General features: G+C 38.5%; 1 protein-coding gene across 1 annotated transcript in view; it reads left to right on the forward strand.

Annotated features, from left to right (window-relative positions):
• The window catches only part of NELL2 (neural EGFL like 2), a 154,413-nt gene that overhangs the window by 39,352 nt on the left and 93,320 nt on the right, over positions 1-21,741 (forward strand). The window contains exons 6-9 of the mRNA XM_057425527.1: positions 1,387-1,459; positions 1,635-1,717; positions 2,739-2,867; positions 4,156-4,258. Coding sequence (XP_057281510.1) covers positions 1,387-1,459; positions 1,635-1,717; positions 2,739-2,867; positions 4,156-4,258 — 388 coding nt within the window. The remainder of the gene's footprint in view (positions 1-1,386; positions 1,460-1,634; positions 1,718-2,738; positions 2,868-4,155; positions 4,259-21,741) is intronic.

Below are 21,741 nucleotides of genomic sequence, written 5' to 3' on the forward strand. Positions count from 1 at the left end.
GCGGATGTGGATGAAACGTGGACTTTTGCATTGTGTTCTTAGTGTCATGAAACATTCTCTTCAGAAGCACACTAAAGCGTGTTGTAATTATTTTACTTTCCTTCCTAAGAAGGAGTTTTTGAGATCCAGAAAGTCATAGGTGAAAGGAACATCTGGAATGATATGATAGGATGGCTGACTTCGAAGTTGCTATTTGGCCTTTGCTTTTGGAGAGCAGTGAAGTGTCTACTAATTATAGGTTAAGGGTGCATGTAAATTCTGCCTGCAAGCATGGGATCTATTCTGTTGGGTGAAACCTGCCCTTTCTGGGTGGCATAGTTGAATTTCATGCCAAACTTCCCCCAAGTTCTTGCCAACATACAACTTTGCAGCAGTGTAGCAGACATGTAGTTTCTCAGCATTCTGCATGCTTTATGGAAGGATCACCATCAAGATCTGTCATGGTTTAACCCCAGCCGGCAGCTAAGCATCACAGAGCTACTTGCTCACTGTCCTCTGTGGGGGGGTTGAAGGAAGAGAATCAGAAGGGTAAAAGTGATAAAACTCATGGGTTGAGACAAAGACAGTTTAGAAGGTAAAGCAAAAGCTGCTCACAAAAGCAAAGAAAACCAAGGAATTCATTCACCACTTCCCATGGGCAGGCAGGTGTTCAGCCACCTCCAGGACAGCAGGGCTCCGTCATGAGTAACCTTTAATTGGGAAGACAAATGCCACTACCTCCCAACTCTTTGTGCACCTCCAGCCTGCTTGCTGATGGGACGAGGAGCAGAAAAGGCCTTGAGGATGTGTAAGCACTGCTCTGCAGTAAGGAAAACATCCCTGTGTTATCTACACTGTTTTCAGCACAAATCCAAAACATAGCCTCATACTAGCTACTATGAAGAAAATTAACTCTACCTCAGTCAAAACTAGCACAAAACCATACAGGGTTTACATGAATGTGTTTTTCCTGACTCACGTTCCTTTAATCTTCACTTCTTTTGACAGTTATAGTTTAGGAAGAGATTTGCATTTTAAAAGTGTTTTGAAGTAACTGAAACTGCAACTGTTTTTCAGATTACTTTTAAAGGTCATTTGCAAGTTTTTCTCAAATGGCTAACTAAAAATAACAATAAACCCGCCAAATTCTTGCCACATAATTACATCTTGGCATTTACTCTTATGTCTTTAAAAACGGTGCAGTATGTCTGTATGTATTTCTATTTTACTTTGTGTTTATTCTTCTATCACTGCATTGGGTCAAGGCAAGAAGTTGTATATTCAGAAATATTGTTTTTATCAGGCAGTTTTTCTGTGTGGGCTTTAATGCTTTGCATGGTGAATGAAAAACCTAATTTTGACAGGTATAAATAATGTATCCTTTTTTTTCTCTCCACGTGCACATAGGGCATAATGCAAGACGTGCAATTACTTGTCATGCCTCAAGGATTTATTTCTCAATGCCCAGATCTTAATCGCAGTAAGTCTGTTAATTCTTATGCCATAAAATGAGAGGTGTACTTTGTACCTACTTTCTGTCCTACAAGAGTTCTTAAAGCCTTGAGTTTCACCGCATTAGTTGTCAACTCTGACATGATTGAGCCTATTGTGAATACAGTCTGTATTTTATTAATATGCATATTTTGTTGTTCTAGCATGCCCAACTTGTAATGACTTCCATGGACTTGTGCAGAAAATTATGGAACTGCAAGACATTTTAGCCAAAACATCAGCTAAGGTAATGTTTGCTCGGAGTCACAGCATGGGAGAAATGAGGACTCTGTTTTTTTAGAGTATTTGTGCATATGTGGAGAGGTGTGTGTGAGTGTGCGGAACATCCCTGCATGGCATGCTTCTATGTTTGTATTTATGTATCTATGCCTAGTGTCTAGAAGTATGAATTCCCAGTTCAGAAAGCTTTCTGGTGTTTTCATATATTTATAGAATCATATATTTTAATAGGGAACGGAATCTAAACTCCTGAGCAGGGAAAAGGCTCATAGATATTCAAAATACATTTATTAGGCTAACAAGTCAATGAATCTAGAATGAAATAGGTTGCTGTGCTCATAATGCTTATTGCAGCAGGACTTATTGGTCCGGGACTTTTCTAGACCTGAGCTGCCAAAGGCATGTTAAGGCAAAATATATGCAAGAGAAAGAGTTAAGAATCCAAAGCAGCATTTTCTTTTTATTTTTCCTAGAATATCACACAAAAGCCATTAATGTCTGCTGGTGAACACAGACAAGTATTCTAGTTTTAACTGTCAGTTCTATGGATGTCTGCAGGAATGCTGTTACCTGCCTGATTTGATACAGAAGTGTTAAAAATGCCTTGGTTGAAGCAGAGAAACAATTGCTAACATGTTGGTTTTGAGCTTTATGTTCAATTTTGCCTCTCTTCAGATTCAGGTCTTTTGTGTATAATCTAATATCTGTAAGTAGTTAATGTAGAGTAAGAGTCTTGGTCAGTTCACACATACAAAGGTGAGAAATCATGGGCAAAACCCATCTTGACCTACTTGTTTTGTTTCATGATGTTCCTGATGTTAAAGAAAGATGAAATGCATTGCGTCTTGCTTCTTTATTCCCATCTCTGAATGACTGATGGTTTAATCATAGTGTATTTTACAGTGTTTTATTGTCTTTGTCTGCATTTGCCTATGTATATTATTTTGCCTACGTGCTTGATGATCACATTTATACTAATGTGGAAACCATTTACAAATTCAAAACTTCTTTGTGAATTATAAATACAGTTGTCCCAAGCTGAGCAGAGGATGAACAAGTTGGATCAGTGCTACTGTGAAAGGACCTGCACAATGAAAGGCACGACGTACAGAGAGTTTGAATCCTGGACAGATGGCTGTAAGAACTGCACTTGCATGGTATGGCTATAGTTTGAGTGGAGACTCAGGAGCTCTGGTGTTTCCTCTGGTTACAGTTTTACTGAGGCAAATAATGAGAAAACTTCCAGGTGTGTCCTTGGTAGTAACAAAAAAGTGCAAGAAAACCTATTCTGCATCTAAGGAATACTATTAATGAAAGTATTTTCCTATTATTTCAGCAGTGCCAGCATATGTAGCTCCCCTATATTTCATGTCACCATACACAGATGCTATGCAATATATTTAGCTATCATGTTATTCCCACGCACTCAGTTGCAAACGGTTTCTCTGGATAATTAATTTTCTGCTTTTTGTCACTATAAAGGTAGCCTTTTTCTTAGCAAATTATTTAACTGATCCCTTGTGTCTGATTCCCTTTGGTTGCCTTTGGTTACATCTCAGTAAGTAATACAAAGTAAAAAGGCAGGGTCATATGCATGCTCTGTTATGCCACAAATGAAAAAGATTTGTTAGGTGGATGGAAGTTTCCCAACGGTATCATAACTGCAGAAGTGATAGCATGGTCTGGTACCCTTTCAGGTACCAGATCGTGGAATCTTTGTTATTGTCCATTTGTGTAAAACTTGTTAATTTCACTTGAACTCCTTAAATGCCTAATCCAGAGGCCATTAGAAAACAGTGAAAAGGCTGTTGTTGTCTGTACTGCATCTTAGATTGATTTGCTGCTATCTGTAATTTGTTAAGTGTTTCTCCTTAAGCGCAGTATGATTTTGATCTTTATATTTCCATAGGGATATTAATTTTGCTTTCAGTTTTTTGTGTTTGGTGAGAAGATGCCTTAGTCCATGGTATGAAATCTGGCCGATAGCTATTTAGATATTGAATTTAGTGTTAAATGTGTTAGGTATTTTTGTCTCAGATTTTTGTTGCAGCTGTGAAATTATTACCTTTTAGGCATGTATTGTCTCTCATGTGAAAATCAGAAGGCAGAGTATTGTTCTGTGAGGTTGTTATTTCACACTGATCTGTCAATTTGCTGTTGACTGGCAGAATGTTTTACCTCCAAATAGATTTGCCTCTAAAAAAAATAAATTTGATCATTATCATCTCAAAGAACACATCATATATGTCTAAAAGATTGTATGCATGATATTCTAAAGGTATAGTTTCTGTTCTTGTAGTTATTAAAAGAACCATGTTAAAAAGTATTTTTAGGTAGCGTTAGAGAGTTCATTGCATTTAAAAATAGACGTTAAGTTCCTGTATTTGAGAACATTTCTGCTCTTTCTAAATATAACTACTGGTTGTGCACCTTTTGTTCTTCTAGAATGGTACCGTGCAGTGTGAGGCTTTGATTTGCCCCTTCTCTGACTGCCCGCTTAACTTTGCCCTGGCATATGTGGATGGCAAGTGCTGCAAAGAATGTCAATGTAAGTTTTACTGTGGTGCTTCCTTCAATGAATATTTTGGAATCTGTACAGAAAAAGAACCTTTCTGTAACCATGTCAGTGAAAGAACTGGTCAGGGAATGAAATATTTGAGTTAAGGAATCAGGGAACTTTGACTTCTCTGAAATATTTTTGGAAATTGATAACCAGAAGGTCTTAATTTTTCAGGTGAGGGTATTTAATTTTATCTTGTTTTTAAATCACAGGAATTTCTTATCAATATTTAAGAAAAAAAGATAAAGGCTTTTATAGTCTGTCTTTTAGATCAAACTGCTGGAAATTCAAGAACAATTGCCTGGTGTTTGTTTTTATCAGTGTTTCTAAGACCTCTATCACAAGAATAATGTACTTTCAACCTTATGTTGTACTGCTAGAAATGGAGGTTCAGATTTATGATTCTTCTTCTGTAATTAAAGGAAGAGAAAATGCATACTAGACCCAAGAGAGCCAGCAAAAAACAGACACCTAGAAATGTTCTTTCACAAAAGGTCAGGCAGAATTATAAGGAAACTGGAAAGAGGTAATTTAATATTGTCATTTAAGATAGGTGATTACCTTTTGGGTTTATATCATTTTGATTTTGTTCAAATAGGGCCAGAGAAGGGATATTTTAGGTTAATCACTGTCTAGATGGACTAGATACAATATTTTAGGTTGATTATGGATGTGTGTGCCATATGTGATGGTTATTTATTTTAGGCTATGGAGGAATCCATTCCTGAAATGGAGCATGAGATGCACACACTTTATTCTGTAAATGCTGAGATTTTTCTCTGTGGTTTCATCACTGTTCTACTGCTGTATAAAACTTCTTACAGTGTACAGAGAAATATATAACTGGTTAAAATGACATGTTGTAAGATAAAATTCAGGAAGGCATTTTGTACTCCATTGATCTTGCTCCCACAGGAGTTTATTAATATTTAATTGTGTTAGAAGTTACACAAACCATCCCATTTTATGAAACCTTATTAACTTACTCAAGTAGATTAATTCTAACTGAGAGGAAATGAGAATTCAAATATTTCAGTTTTTTAATCAGCTACACAGAATTTCCATGCATATTGGATGGCTCAGGGCATTGGCATTTCAGGGATGTGAGATGTACGGAGTTCAAGCCTCTATTTGGATCTTTGGCCATGTTGGCAGAGTTTGAAAATCTGATCCTCTGAAGTATGTTTTTGTAATGTGCTGCCTGTGAATTGAGTTGGGAATTCACCATCCAGATGTTAATGGGGAAGTGCTCACATTGTATGACTTATTATGAAGTTGCTTTTATTGGAAGTCTTGATAAAGGTCAAGAAATGTGAATGAGCATATGAACACTGACCTTGTCATACAGCACTGCTACTCTCCTTTCAATTAATTGAAAGCAAGTGCTAGTACAGCCACTTTGAAGTTTACTCTGATACTGCCTTTTTGATATTTTTAATATTACCAAAAGCCTTTTAGCTTCCACTGTTGTTAACTTGATGCCAGTGCATAATGCAGTTTATAACTGATATGAGCACATAAAACTCTCTTGAGAAACTACCAGAAAAATTACTAGATCAAAAAATATAAACAAAAATTGCTTTTGCAAAATTATGCCTAATTTCATCTAGCTTATTTAAAGTGCCTTTAAAAAAGTCAAACAACTTTTTAAAGTGGCCAAATCCCTGGAACCAAAGGATGGAGAGTATAAATTGGAGTCCCATTGACAAGGTAGTTAAATTCCAGTGAAAAGAGCATTGAGAATGGAAGTTAGAGGCAACGGAGACTGCAGGACCCTTGCATTTTCTCCAGACCAGTTTGGTGGAACTGCTGAGTTGTTGCTGAGCTCATGTAAATATGTGACAGCTGCATCCTGTCTTTTTGGTGCCTCAAGATCTGAGCTTCACTGAGGTCAGTGTGCTCAGTGGTCACAATTCTTGCTCAAGGGGTCAAAGCTGAGTTCCTCCATTTGGATAAGTTCTGAGAATAACTTCTTTCAATTCTCAGAACAGTACCAGGGGATGTAGGTTCTGACTGGATTATGTAGAGTGAACACAGATGGCTTATAATTGGAAAAGCAGCAAATTGGGTTGTGCTGCTCAAGGAGCCCCTATTATTAGTATTGGACTTCAGTCATAACTGCTGAGAAAAGGTGATGTCTAATACACTGTTCTTTAGCTGGGTTAGGATTTGTTTCAAGACAGAACACTTATGAATATCTCTTGTTTCCTTCCTGGTATTTGTGGTACCATGTACCAGGTGATAAGTTGTTTCTGCCAGACTTGTGTGAACTGCCCAGGCAGTGGTAGCTGTGGCAGCTTTGTGGCTGTCTCACCTGGGGCTGAGTGCTTCCCTCCACACTTGCTTTCTTCTGGTAGTGTTCAAACAAACCCACCGCAAATGAAACAAGGATCTGATTTAATGGCAGCTGGTATAGCAGAGTGAAAGTGTAGAGTGTTTAAGGCTTTTACAGTGGCCAGCAAGCAGGCTTCACAGGGTTTTTTATTTACTTGGTTTGTTCTTTTTTCCCCCTGAGTGACTGAGGATGGATTCCTTCTGCATGGCTTTAAGCACACTGGATTTGTGAATACAGTCTGAAGGGGCTTCATTTGTACTGGTAAATGGAATAGGGCAGGCACAGTTCTGTGGCTGTGGTGCCAGGTGGCACATGTGGCCCACACCTACATGGCTAAACTTGCTTCCCTCCAACAAAGTATCTGCATCCAGATGGCTGACTGGAAATGGCCTCCGATCAGTGATGTCCCCCTAGCCATGCCTGGCATTGCTTCAGAGCATGTTGGCTGATACAGGCCAAAACGGTGCCATGATTTGTGCTAATGCTCAGACTGCATGGAGGATTGCAGACTGTAATCAAGCATTTTTAAGCCTGTTGTCATTTACTCTTTCATTACCTGTTGTGTTTTTTTTGTTAGTTATGGACATCATCAGTTAAGCTCTCTTGATAACCAGTGAAAGAGATTAGCATCTCAAGAGGACATTTGGTGCTGAGAGGGAGCAGGAAGAGATGGAATGAGTTGCCTTTTGGAGGTAGATATCTCTTTCCATGAATTGTAAAGGGAGCCCAGGCGATTAGAGTAGATGCTGAACTTTTAGACAGGTAGTTGTGAGGTTAATCTTTCCATCAGTTACTGTAATGTGTGTCAGCTAGGAATGGAAAGCGCTGGATTTTTAAACCTGGTGCTGACATTAGCACTTATGCTAATAGGCTCGTGAGAGCCTACCAAGCTGCCAAGCCCTAGGAATTTAATTTCAGCCCAGCATTTACAACAAAGCTGCACTGTCCGACATGTGTCTTGTTTGATGGCGTTCAACGATTGAGACATTTCAGCCCTACCGACTCTTCCTGTTTTTCTTAAACATTTAGTTCAGGGAAGAACATCTGGTAAGGAATGTTGTAGATTTATCTTTAACCATCATTGTTTTGCCTTGTGGGCCAAATGAAACGAACAACCAACCAACCTAAACCCTGATGCTCTTCCCTAACTCTGTACCTTTGTTTGAGGGTATTCAAACAGCTTGTTCTGTTTTGCCTTGTGTGGAGGTCCATGATGGTAGTGTAAGCAATGGCAACGCACGCAGATTTTCATTGTGTTTTCTGTTAGTTGTAATGGGCTAAAAAAAGCAACATTTTTCAAGGGACACAAATTGGCCAGTGTATTGAGTATATGTTTCAGCTGCAGAGCTATTCAACTCAGAAATCAGTCCAGCTATCAGAACGTACATCTTAGATCAATGGGAACTTCCTGTGAAGAATTGTTTGAAGCTGGAAAGCAGAGACGACTTTCTTTTCTGTCCCCAGTGCAATTTTAAGCCTATCTGAGAAGGTATGTGCAAGAGATTGTTAAATTCTTTTCTCCTCTGAAGAGAAAGATGCATTGTGTGATGATAGGTACCGATAAGAATCGGGGAGAGATTAAGCTCCCTTAGTGACCCTGTAAAGTATTGCTTTGGACCACAGAATTGGCTTAAGAAGTACAAGGACAAGTTCATTTATTTCAAATGAACTATGGAAGGACTGCCAATGTCTTAGCTGAGACAATTGGTACTGGGTCAGCAAATATTTTTATAGTAACGTTTTTATTAGTGTATTAACACTGAGGCCTTGCTTCCAATAGCTTATGTAATATATATATATATTTTAAATGGAGCCAGTGCATTTTTGAAAAACAGGTGATTTTCATATTTACCTTTTTTTTTTTAAAGATGAAGTGATATTTGTACAGCATCTGGTGCAGTAATAATTCCTACCACCAAAGACTGTACTCCAGGAAGAAATTGCTCTCTTATTATCACTGTCCTCCTCCCAGTGATACCATAGATACTTACAGACCTCATCTCAAACTATTTAAATCTATCCCAACAGATATCAGTGGAGGTTAAAGTCTGAGCCATTATGTTTAAATCTGCAGGGTGTGACTTTTCCATGTACTTGATTTTTTTTATTAAACAGGGCATTTGATGGATTTCTGGTGCATTTTAGCCAAATCTGTACTCTAACACAAGTATTTTAAGCAAGTGTGAGAAGCACTGGACTGCACTGGATTGGTTTATGCTCCTGTTACTAGCAAGCATGAAGAAAGAGTGTGTAAAGGGGTGTTATAACTCCAAAAGGATTTTTGAACAAAACAATTAGAACACAAATATGGACATGGTAGTTCTTACAACATGCATGGGTTTCTGATGCAGAGACCTGTCTTGTTAGCTTACAGAAACTTCTGTTGTTTTTATGAAAATTAAGGGCTTTTCCCCTCTTGCTCTGCATGATGCACTGTTTTTATTTCCCTCCCAAAGCTACTCTCTTCTGCAAGCTCCTACAAGTAGGCTCCTTGTAGCCTATTGACACAGAGGGAAGGAGCTGTGAAAGCCCATCTCCTTCTCATTTGCACAGCAACTGACCATGTGCAAGAGTGCAAAGATACAAATGTAAATAACGCATGAATTCTATTATTTTGATTTTTTTTTTTTAATTAGGAAGAATCAGATAAATTAGCTTAGTTCAGAACAGAGCTGGCAGATATCTGAAATGTAGCCGGCACTGGATTATTACCTGGAGCCATGCTATTTATTAAAATCTGCTGTAGTCAACATGCAGAAATTATGAATGTTGTTTATCATTTAGCAGAACAGTGTCCATTTAGCCTCTGCTTTCTGGATTTTCTATGCTGAAGTGATTCACATCAACCTTATTTCTCATGCTTTTGAAAAACATACAATGATAGTATCCCATTGTAATGACAGATAAAAAGCATTATATGCACACTTGTATTACTGAGATAACGCTGTACTTTACTGCCCGTTTTATACCTTTTTATTTCTCCAGCAACTCTGTGTCTTCAAAAGAAAGGCAGTATTTATATTCATTTAGACACATTTTTTTCTAAAGAAATATTTTTCAAGGGAAAAAAAAAAGTATCCTTGAATAAAATCAGTGATGCTATTTTAGATTTGCAAAGCTATAGTGGAAAAGCATAATTGATGCATGTATCATCTGTGAATCCAGCATAGCTCCTACAATCTCAGTGTCCCACTGAATGGTTGAAGTACCAAGGGGTCTCTGAAGATCATCTGGTCCAACCCCCTTATACTCCAGCATGGCCACCTACAGCAGGCTGCCCAGGACTAAATGATCTACACAGATACAGACTCCACAACCACTCTGGGCAACCTGTGCATGTGTTCAGTCACCCTCACAGTAAAAAAACACAACCTGCTTTCTTGTGTCCAAATGGATTTTCATGTGTTTTAAGTCATGCCCATTACCTCTTGTCCTGACACTGGCCATGACTGAGGACAGTCTGTCTCTCTCTTCATTCCTTTCCATCAGTAGTTTGCACACATTGGGATCTCCTCAGAGCCTTCTCTGGGAAGGGTAACATCTTGGGAAGCTGAACATTGAGATGCTTTAAGTATGTTCTGAAGCCTTTCCTGTGATGAAGACAGTGGAAAGAATCCCCTTGGCTTTGGTAGGCAAGGACAATCTCACCCTTGACCCTAGCTGCTCAGTCACTACTCTATTTTCCATGGTAAAGATATAGAAAATTTCAAACTAGTCTTACATCCTAGCAATATGTTTGGTTTGTGGCTCTTATATATCCAATTGCAGGATTATCACGGGCTTCTCGGTGTGGAGCTTGTAGTGTCTAATGACCTTTGTCCTTTGTAAGTTAGGCAGTATACCTCTATTTAGACAGGAAACACTGAGTCTTTTCACTTGCAGTTCCCTGCTGAGCGGGAAACACGCTCCTCCTATGCCTGTCGTTCTCTGGAAATTGAAATACAGCTCACAGTAATTGGACTTCTCAGAATATTCCGCTTCTGCATTACCTTTCCTCCTCCTCCTCCTCCTCCGCCTCCTCCACATCCTTTGAGTTTCATTGTTCCATGTTAGCCGAGGAGGACTGGGGGTGTCAGTGCACTGTGCGTCAGTCTGACTTTTCATGCATCAAAGCACGGTTCCCTCCTAGGCGAGTGCCTTTTTAGCTTTTCTGGACCCCGTGCATTATGGAACTCCACTGGAAGACTCTAGATCTGGAGGCAATGTATTAGTGTATGAAGAGAATTCCAGTTAATGGTAAAGTCATCTAGTTTTAGTCTTACTGTGTGCCTGAGGAATGAATTCTAAAATAAAGTATGCTTAAGAAAATCCTTATTCATTAAAATACATTACACCGAACGTGTAGCAATCTGCATTGAAGAAATTGAAACAATATTAGCAATTTTAGTGGTAGAGAATTAAAAACATTTTTTTTTGCATGGGAAATTTTGCTGTAAGCCATGCTCTGCTCTTCCCTGCTCTTCTTATAACCTATTCTGGCAAGGCTGTCTGGGAAAAGAACCTATCCTTTTCCATTTCTTTCTCATTATGTTCTTACTCGGGAGTTCAAAAATGCAAAATACCTGCAGCGCATTATTATTCTAGTTTATTTCCAGTGAAAACGAAACATTCACATATGTTAGGTATGAATATTTTTGCTTTCAGGCAGCTGGGAGTGGACAGACTGGCAGTGTTCCAGTCTCTAGTAAGTTACTATTCTGACTTTAGTAATGCTGATTTCACTAGAATTTGCTTAGTCAGGTGGCTGTGAAATAATAGCTTAAAACCCCCCTCTGCTTCTATTTATAATTACAGAAATCACCTAGGATATGTGGGTGTTCATGTGGCTATGTGCTGATTTTAGTATGTTTGCTCTCACCAGTGATGCACCATTGTCACTCTGCACCTGCATCACTGGAGTGTGGTTTCTTTCATCCCACAATGAGGAGCACACTGTCAAATCAGCAGCTTGTAGCCAGTGTCCTAGTTTCTGCCTGGAGCTTTACCTCTGTAGATCTTGCAAATTTCTGTAGTAGTAACAATGATCTTTAATAGGCACATGTTCTGAAAAGAGCAGAACTTTTCCTTATCTGAAAACCCCAAAACTGCAGTTTTTGGACAAGGTCACTGAAAAGTAACAAGTTTGAGATAGAAAGCACTTCTTGGAGCTGGATAGAGCAAAACACCAAAACACAACTAACCAACCAAGATTCGTGGCTTGTTGAGGCCTGTGCAGTTTGCATCTGACACTCTCATTCCTAACAGGATTGCCATGTTGAGAAGACTAATCTGGGTGGAAAGCTGGCATAGGGGAGACACTGGTAGGAGCCATGGGAGTAAAAGAAGACAACACGTACAGTTTTCTGACAGTGCCTGTCATGTGAAATAAAAAAATGGGAAGGTTGTGGAGGCTGAAAGTCAATAAATGAAATACTGAAAAAGCCCCCACCACAAAACCATCAATAATAATGTGGCTTTATTTCTTTGCCAATCTAAGGAAGGAATGTAAAATATAAATGAAGTTGGTTCAGTGAGAGTGTTATCCTTTATTTGTCTTTTTGTAAAGATAATGATTCAGGCCAGTGGCTTTCAGGCTTTTGGACTGCTGAAGTTTGAAAGTTTTTCCGTGGGAACATGTAGTGAAGTAGCTGCATGGTTTCCTTCTCTTAGCCATCACTTGCAGGTATCTGATGTATAGATGTCCAGGCTGTTATTGATCACTGTTTCTACATCTGTCAGCTCATAAAGTATGTTTGGCTTCAAATAACAGCTACTTTGTCCCACGTGAGACACAACTTTGAAATCTCATCAGCTATGGTGTAACAGTCCTTTCTCATACTCTTCAAAACAATTGTTGCAGTACTCTTTATTTGATGAGTTTCTGCTATTTATCGTAGAATCATAGAGTCAGAATAGTTAGGGTTGGAAAGGACCTTAAGATCATTTAGTTCCAACCCCACAATTTACTTCTTTTCACAGTACCAGGCACAGAACTGTATCTGTGGTGATTCCCATGTATCACTGTTCTGCCTCTTTGCCAGTTTAGAGAATGTTTTTACTAATTTGTGTCTTTTTGGAGGGTTTTATTTGGTACTAGTTTCCACTAAGGAGAAAGCTCTGCCCATTTGTTTGGGAGGGTAGTTGCTCATTCTAAGCCTTTCTGTACAGAGTAGCTGACTAGTATTTTTTCCTTCTACTTGCTGAGAGTATTTCTCTAACTTTCTGCTTGTAAATGAAGATTCTGGTACTCTCCTGCTTGCTTTTGGAAAATGTTTATGCAAACTTTTTTCAAGTAGAATTTTGACCATTTTCTCAGGTTTCATTTTCTTTTAAATTGGTGACATTTGCTTAAAATCCCTTAAAATTGTTTGATATCTAGTTTTGCTTTTTTTCTTTTCCTGACAGATGAATAAAATTGGAAGATATAATTAGATTTGCTTTTTTGTATTGTCAAAAGCTATTATGGTGAAGAACAGCATTATTTTTATCTTGCCCATTTATGATTTCCAGTATGTACTTATATATTGCAGTTAGAATGGTATTACAGTAACATCATTGTTTTATGTAATAAGTTGGCACAGAATACACCTGGTTTCAATTATTAGGGTTCCCCTCTCTTCCCCAATTCCTGCAGGCAAAGCAAGAAAATACACTTAACTCATCAGGAAAATAGGCACATACCTGTTTTTTTCTGAGAGTGAGTGCTTCAAATACTTTGAATATAGGGAAGTTGAACAGATGGGATTCTCTCTATATCATTATTACTTTGATAGAGAGATGTAAATTCGGGTATTATTCCCTTAGGATGTCTCTTTAGGTTATATTCATGGTCACTGAAGTGCAGCATCCTAATTTTTATGAAAGTTTAACTATCTTCATTCACATGTTTGCACCTTTCCAGTGTGACCTCTTGAGTCCCATGAAAACTCAATGGAATAAACAGGTTGGTTCTTACACTGTGAGCAAACAGATTAAAAATCCTCACCTTGGCTTCTGCTCTGCTCTGAAAACTAGTCTCTGTGTACCTTGCAATAGCCTTTCATCATCTAGAAAGCTATTTACCAGTACTGTTTAAAACAAGTCCCAGTTATTCTTTTTTTGTGCTTACAATTGATTGTGTACAGCAAGAGCCATGTTCATTATTTCCAATAAAATTCCATGTTTTTAACTCTTAACTTTTCTAAACATATGGGGACAGATATCAAGGTCTGTTAAATCCTAAGGGAGCTGTTGAAATAAAATGTTTTGTGGAACAGAAGAAACTCTCTCGCTTGGAATGATAGCCCTTATATTTCCCTCTCCTCCCCCACCCCCCCCCCCCCCCCATCATGAAGTTCATATTGCAAAACAAATCTGATGCTGCTTTTCTTGAGTGCAGTTCTTAGCAGACCATGTTTGATTTGGAAGCAGGAGGTGTAGTGAGCAAATTCAGTTAAGGAGCTGTACTCATTATTTCTATTGATTACTTGTAGTAAGGTAGCTTTGTCCTTTGTTCTGTAGAATTTGACAGTTTAGAGTTTAAGAGGTTAAGGTGTATTGGATATAGATGCAAGCAAGGTCTTTGCTAATGAAATATTGATATTAAATTGAAGAATTTATCAATGCACACTGCTGGTTTTCTCTCGTGTTTTCAAGAGTTTGAAAAAACTGAAAAACACTGGGAATGGTTTTCTTAAAATTCATCTTAATACTATTTAACCTATTCTAGTAATTTCTGAGATTCTTGATAACAAAAGGAATTACATTTAAAGCTGTACCATTTTCTTTTCTGTGCCATTAAAATTGCAGAATTGTACTTGGCCTTATGCAGGTTTAATGTTAATAAGCAGTAATTAAGAGTGAAATCTGGTTTTAAATTGTACTTTCTGATTACTGGTTTCCATATAGTGGTAGTGGTAGACAAAGGAAGAGGCAAAAAGTGAGTTGGCTGATGTATCAGTAAGATGAAAGTATTGCAGCTCTCCTAGAGACTGGCATACACTGCAGCTCCATTTAGACAAACACACCTGGTTACACAAGCATGTGAACTCTGAGTCTAACATCTGGAAAGATCCACTTGAAGATGATAGGAATACTAGCATAGATATGACTTTTTTCTTAATTATCAGTGACTCTAAGGATTTCTTTCATTGATGTAGTTCCCAAATAAAAAAGAATAGTCACATTAACAGTTGCTATGAACTCCAGCTTACTGTTTTTCTTATTGAGTTGGAGCATCAACTGATGCACTCTGGAGAAATTAGCTGTAACAAAGGAGAATCTGTGAGCATCTGCTCCAGCTACTTTTACAATTTTAATTATTTCAAATCCTGAACTGGCTTTAGACACGAAGTGTTGTGTTGTTTGGGAATGCTCGGTGGAGAACAGCGACTCCTGGCAGCCTTGAGAAACAGGGTCATGATGTTAGATGTACAAAGGTTTATATTTAAAGTTGTCTTGAAGATTTCCAACAGTATTGATAGCAGCAGATTTTTTTAGATTTTTTGATTAAATGCTATTTGATAATGAATGTGAAGAGTGAGCATATAACAAATTTGGAAAACCATTTGCATAATTGACTTTAATCAAGATTTCAAAAAATGTGTTTACCTTGCTGTCTGTGTTGAAAACCTTTTGCTGAACTAATGCTAAGGACTTAGCTTAAGAATGTTAAGTAGAGTTCTCTGGAGTGTTTGTGATTATGCCAGCTAATCCTGTCATTCTTACTGAAATGAAAGAGGAAGATGATGGGTCTCCCAAGAGAGACAAGGGGGGATAGGCAGATTTCATTACACGGGAGCAAAGACGGGTGGAAGACAAGTTGGGAGTGTGAAACCTTGCATGCAGCTAGATGCAGGTGCTTTGAAAGAACTGAGATCTAACAACAGCAATAGATATGGTGCTCCACCTGTGCACTAATCCACTCCTGGGAATATTCAAACACATTAGACTGGGCTGTGCCATTATGCATATAAGGCATACGTGATTATTACTGTAATAGCAAAGTTAACAAGGGGCTGCCATTTGTATGGGGAGCGAAAGCACTTGGATTTGATAGGAAATTAAATACGGTGAAATGAAGCTACAAGATGCCAGGTCACAGGATGCCTTCTCCAGGGAGGCATGTGCATTAAAGTCACAGTGCAGAATTTCTAACCAAAGAGCCTGTGAAAATTGTGCTGAGTCAAAGAGAGTCTGATTGAGAATGGAAGCATCTGTAGGGTCCATGGCAGTCACTCATATATGGGTGTATTTTATGGGTGCTTGAATAGCGTGGCAAGCTGTTTGGTCAGAAACTCCCACCACTGTTGGAAGTAGCTATAAATGCTTGGAGTGTGGAAATGTCACTTCCAAATTCTTTTTACTCAAATAAATGCCAGATTTACTATTTTGAGGTGAACTGAATAGTTTCGGTGTTTGTATAGGGTGTTTTTTAATGCTGTTGAATGAAACACTGTCAAAGTGTTTCATTGAAAGTGTTGCCATGCAGGTACTTATCTTTTATTGAAAATGCTCTCATGATCTGTGTCCACAAGGCTGCAGAAAGTGGCTATCTCAGTAGCCATGTGCAAAAATCATTGTCTTTGACAATAATGCATTATTGGTGCACTCTATTTTTTCATGGCAAATCTGGGCAAAATATCCCAATCAATGAAATGCTTTATTTCTACCTCTGCCCTGTTTGAAGTCTCTGTGGAGCAGAGTAACAGCTACCCTGTGTAAGTGTTGTTGCAGGAGTAGGTGTCTTCCCTTATCATGTCCATGGGTGGTTTTACAACATGGCAGTGGAGAACACAACCTTCTTTTTATGCAGTAAGTTGATGCTGATGGGTGATAACTATTCAGCTGTCACAGGTTCTAAGTAGTGACTCGAAAGTGCATGGGTCTTTAGCAGTTTTTCATTACTTTCAGAAACTTTCAACACTCAGTCCTAATCTATTAATTGGATTTTGTCTTGCATATGGAAACCTGTGACTTGAGGCTTTCTGGTGGGTGTATGTGTGAGTTTTATCATGTCATGAAGTACAAGGCATTCTAGGGAGGTGTCTACTTAGTTTTCTACGCTGTGCCATTTTTCTCTTAACAAAGTTTTCAGACATGCACCCCGTCATTAGTAACTATCAGCATTTGATACTATATCTGTTGGCACCTTCACTAAATCCAGCTGTGTCACTATTATTGCAGATAGCTGACATAAGGAGTCCATCAGATAATATCTAATCCCACTTTTATGAGAATTAAGCGGGCATGTAATGTTTGCATTGGAGTTCCTTTGGTCTGGCAGACTTGTGCTATTTCTAATTCTTATTTATAAATGTAATACAGTGTTCATGTAATAGTAACCTTAATTGATTTTCTTATCTTGACACCATGTAAGGCTTTTGTCTTGGCATTTCATTGTATCATTTGACATTTTGTAGTGACAGTTGTTTGAGTATTGAATGGCCAACAGAGGTAATTTGGCATAAAATGGATGGGCATTTTGATTGTGTTAGTCAAGTTTTCAGAATCCTATGTTTAGAGTTGAAAATATTCCAGTTCTGTTTAATAAGCAGAATATGGTCCCTTGCTCTAAAGCTGAAGTTGTGCATGTCTATCATTGAAAATATTTTGGCTGCCATATTCAATCAAGCTGAATTGGTTGAATATGGCAGCCAAATGCCAAAAATGGCACTACTGCTACCAGGATAGCAATAATTCCATTTTTAAGAGAAGCTGACATCAAACACATTGTCCAGATTGGGTCTTTGCTTAGCTTTGATTGGTTGCAAGCTCTTTCCCATACTCCCTGTCAGGCAGCCTACTCTAAAAGTTTTACTTCATCTGTCAGGTCTGTTTGCCTCAGCTGAACTGCTGCCAACAGAGTTTTTAGTCACATTTTGATGTGCTTTTTCAGTGTTCAGATTGCTTTTTTTAGTCTTAAAAGATGCTTCAAGGAGCCCTCATTCTAGGGTTCAGATGTATTGTAAAGAAGATATCCCAGCAAGAGCACATGGGATAGATGAATTATGTCATTCCCCCATGGTAGCTGATGTAAAGATAGGAAACATGACAGGTAGGTGAAAGAATTTATAATTTTAGATTGACTCCTTGCCAATGTGATTGAACAGCATGTTACTGTTTTTGGAGGTGGCTCACAACACAGATGCTTTTAAATGACTGCAAGAACACCGTAGAACGACTGCATGTTTTCAGTGTGATAGAGATATGTAGCTTTTCTGTCTAACAAGAAATAAGATGCAAATAGTAATTGATTCAGAATCATTATAAAGTTTCAAATCAGATTTTCCTTTCTTGGCTGAGGAAGCAGAAGCAGATATATGCAGCTTTTGAGCAGTGATTGACTAGAGAAATTAGCAATATATTTTCCAGCTTGGAATCTGGAATAATTTAGCATTGTTGAGGGAGATGGCATGACCCAAAGCAAGTCTCCAGCCTCGCTGACTTCAGTAACAGAGGAGTTTGTGCTCTCAAGAAGATAAGCATAGAAAAAGTAATGCCGAATCCCTGCAAAGATAAATGAGAAATGGGTGAGAGCAATGCTAGTAATGGCATGGCAGTCAAGAGAGTGATGTTCAGAAAAGGTGATGATTATCTCTGTGTGCATTTCAAAGGATAAAGCCACACAGCAGTCTTGCAACGTGTAAGCTTGCAAAGTAGGATTAGTGGAACTTACACAATGCCTAAGGCTTGATCTCTGAATAGTAGAAAATATAACCAAGGAGAGCCCCAGGAGGAGGCTGGAAAATTAAATGAATGAGGCAGGGTTATTTTTTTGCATGCTTCTTTTGGATGTTTCCCCCCACCCCCCCCAAACTCAACATTTGTGAACAAAGAATGTAGCAACATAGATTTTATCATCAGATTTATATCGTACATTGAAAATTACTGACAAATTTCACAAAACTCATTCGGCAACTATGAATACAAGAAAGTAAACTACTTTCAAGAGTTCACCAGTGTGCTAAACTTCCTGCTTTCTGTTGGCGATAAGTCTGAATCAAAATCAGCTTAGATACCATTGGGAAGTGTACTTCCTCAGAGGAAGGCATATGCAATCTAAATAGCAAAGGTGATAAATACATAAATGAGAAAATGTACTACATGACAACCTGTGAACTCAGCGAATGGAAGGAAGGAGTTAGCTGGGTCATGGATTTTGCATAGCCATTCTAAGAAATACACAAGGAAAGTGTCATTTGGAGGCCAGCAGGAAGAAACAAGGGCTGTGGAAGAGAAGTGATGGCTTGACAAACTGTTGCTAATTCACTGAGTGAATACGGCCATCGTATTCCTTTTGCTGAATGAATATGGAGAAGATGCCATGTCATCACAATGTATTAAGTAATACTACAGGGAATAGTTATGTTATCACTCACCTGCATAAATATAAGCAGACCTTGCTAATAATTCTTTAGACTCTGTACTGACTGCCAATGTAATATTTGAGCAACTTCTGTATACAAATAGATGAAGAGTAGTCAAACTTCCTAGCAGGATTTGTAGATTTCCTGTTCCATCTTCTTAGAAACCTGTGCTTTGAATAATATGTATTGTTTTAGGTACTGGGGGAATGTGGAAGTGTGATTGCAAAAGGAAATGATTGATGTTATTCAGCTGTAGATGAAATCCAACGTAGGCAATAACTATCAAATTCTGGAACAACTAATCATTGGTTAATTTCTTGACTATGACTCAGTCTGTTGAATGAAAGGGCTTAGGAAGATGAAAGATGATATGTTTCCCTGGAGAAACACCAATCACAAACTAATCAAAGTATCATGGGAAGCATCTAGCCAAGCAGAAATTAAATCTTCTCTGGGCTTTCCAATTACACAGTTCTAGTCCAGATGTTCATGTTGTTGAAATATCTTGATTTCTGAAGGAAAATAAAGACATGAAACACCACCGTCATGGGATGTGTATTGGTTGTGACAGTTGCTGTCAGGAGGCAGGAGAAACATTCTGTTCTACACTGCCTGGGACATGGGCCCTGCTGTTGCAGGAGAAAAGTGGGGCAGAAGAAAGTTAGTAGCTTTGACTTTCTAGAAATCTCTCCAAGTGTGTTCAATGCACACCTAACCAGACAACCTTAGAGTGAGGCTTTTAGAAGCCTTCAGGTAGCCTGACGTAAACTTATCTTTTGCTGTCTAACAGGATGTGGGCAGTAGAAGATCAGGCTGACAGGAGAAAAGGAGAGACAGAGGCACGTAAGGGGGTATTGGAGAAAAAGCCTGTACTAGCAAACATACACCATCACTAAACCCACTAGTATTTTTCTTGTTAAATAAACATGGAGCCAGTGGTACTGGTGTAGATGAAGTGCCTGTCTGGTTTTTGTAAACTCATTTGGCTTAGATTAGCATAGGTGAGGAGAGAAAAACCAAGTGATAGTGCTCTGAATTACAGCTTCAGTGTACTTTAGCTCTTGCTGCTTTTTGATGGACGTAACTGCCCAAATACAGAATCCTTCATGTTTTAGAGAACGCTAGTAGGAAAGAAATGATCCAGGTAGCATCGATTTTGATGATTTTAATAAGAAATGTCCCATTTGAATGTAGTCAGTGAGAGCAGCAGTCCATAAGAAAACATGTTTAAACTTGTGTTCAGATTGTTCAGGCTAACAGGTTTTCAGTTTAGTTTCAGTTGGACATTTCTTAGGTTAGGTTTTCTCTTTTCTTAAACATAGTTTGGTCACTCTGTATAGGCAGGTCCCTGATACTTGGGAGCTTTATAACCTTGCTGACAAAATCCCGATGTTTATTAAGGGCATTCACTGAATGACATCTAATTTTCTCAGCTGCTTGATGGCCAGGTGTTGTGGTTGTGGAGATGGGGATGTGAGCACTGCTTGAAATTTCCAGGACCCACACAGGCAAGTGTCTAGACCCATGCACTCTCCTGACATTTTCTAGCCTTTGAGGAAGCAATCTTGACGGCCTACAGGAAAGGGGCAAGGGCTCTCTGGGCAGAGCCATTTCTAAGAGCCCTGGAATCTGTAATTTTTTATTGTTTCCAAGGCTTCATGGAGAGGAGTTGATTTTCTTGCTGACAGCAAGTGTCTGCATTACTGCATCACCACATTGCAAGGATTGTATATGCCAAGACTTCCGAAAGCTGTTGGTGGAATCAAGAAATAACTGCATGATTTCACACTAGGCTGGATGTATTCTTTTGATGTTTTTTTCTGTGTACATTATTTTTTAAGTTTCTCTGAAGAATCAGAGGTTTGTCGCCATTGATGAGCAGACTGGATTCAGTGGATTATGCTTTGAGATAGTATAGCTATATATAATTTTTAAGATGCCTAGGTGGTCTTATTCATATGTTAAGAGTGGTTTTGCTTCAGGAGAGTGTTTTCTTCCTAGACAAGATGAAAGCAATTTTGTTGGTTTTTGCCTTTCCTGCGAAGAGGTGTGGTCTGCCTGTTGGAAACATGAGGATGTGTTATCAGTCCATTGCCATTGTGTATCCTAAAGCATTGCTATACTTCATTTTTTCCTGTCACATGTAGTTGTTCTTGGAAGCTTGAAATGTATGAGGCAAAAGAAAGGGCTTAATATATGAGTATTTCAGTTTAGGGTTGTGGCCTGTAATACAAAGGAGGTGACATATATGACTGCATGATTGTCTCATCCTGTGTGAATTCCAGATCTGCTGGTCCTCAGTAAAGATTTATATAGGATTTTTTTCACATCCTTCTAGAAGAGCTTGTTTTCTGGGAGTGGATAGAGTCTGTATTGAGCTTTTCTGACTCTTTCTGACCTTTCTTCGTGGATGATGTACAAACTTCCTCCTTCTGTTAGCCCTAGGGCTCTCTTCTGTGGCTCTTTTCTGTACTTTATTATCTCTGACTGCAAACTCTGACATTCATAGGTTTCGGAGCGTTGCAACGTACTGTGATATTACTGCTTGAAAGTGCTCTGCAGCCTTATATCACACAAAATACTTTCTATTTTATAATATATGATAACTCATATTTGGAATTTGAATAAAAAAACCTTCTTTGTCACTGTGCCCATCAAGTCTTTTTCAACATCAGTTCCAAGAGTTGACATTTACATGCTGACAAAGTAACAAGGAGTTTGTAAAAGCAAGATGCTGCATGCTAAAAAGTAAAGGAGAATTGAAAATAAGAGCAGCGATGGTAATTAATATAGGTCACACAATGACAACT

Source organism: Pezoporus wallicus, unplaced genomic scaffold, assembly GCF_028554395.1.
Source record: "Pezoporus wallicus isolate ANWC-B61680 ecotype Strahan unplaced genomic scaffold, APGP_CSIRO_Pwel_v1 contig_4722, whole genome shotgun sequence".
Lineage (NCBI taxonomy): Eukaryota > Metazoa > Chordata > Aves > Psittaciformes > Psittacidae > Pezoporus > Pezoporus wallicus.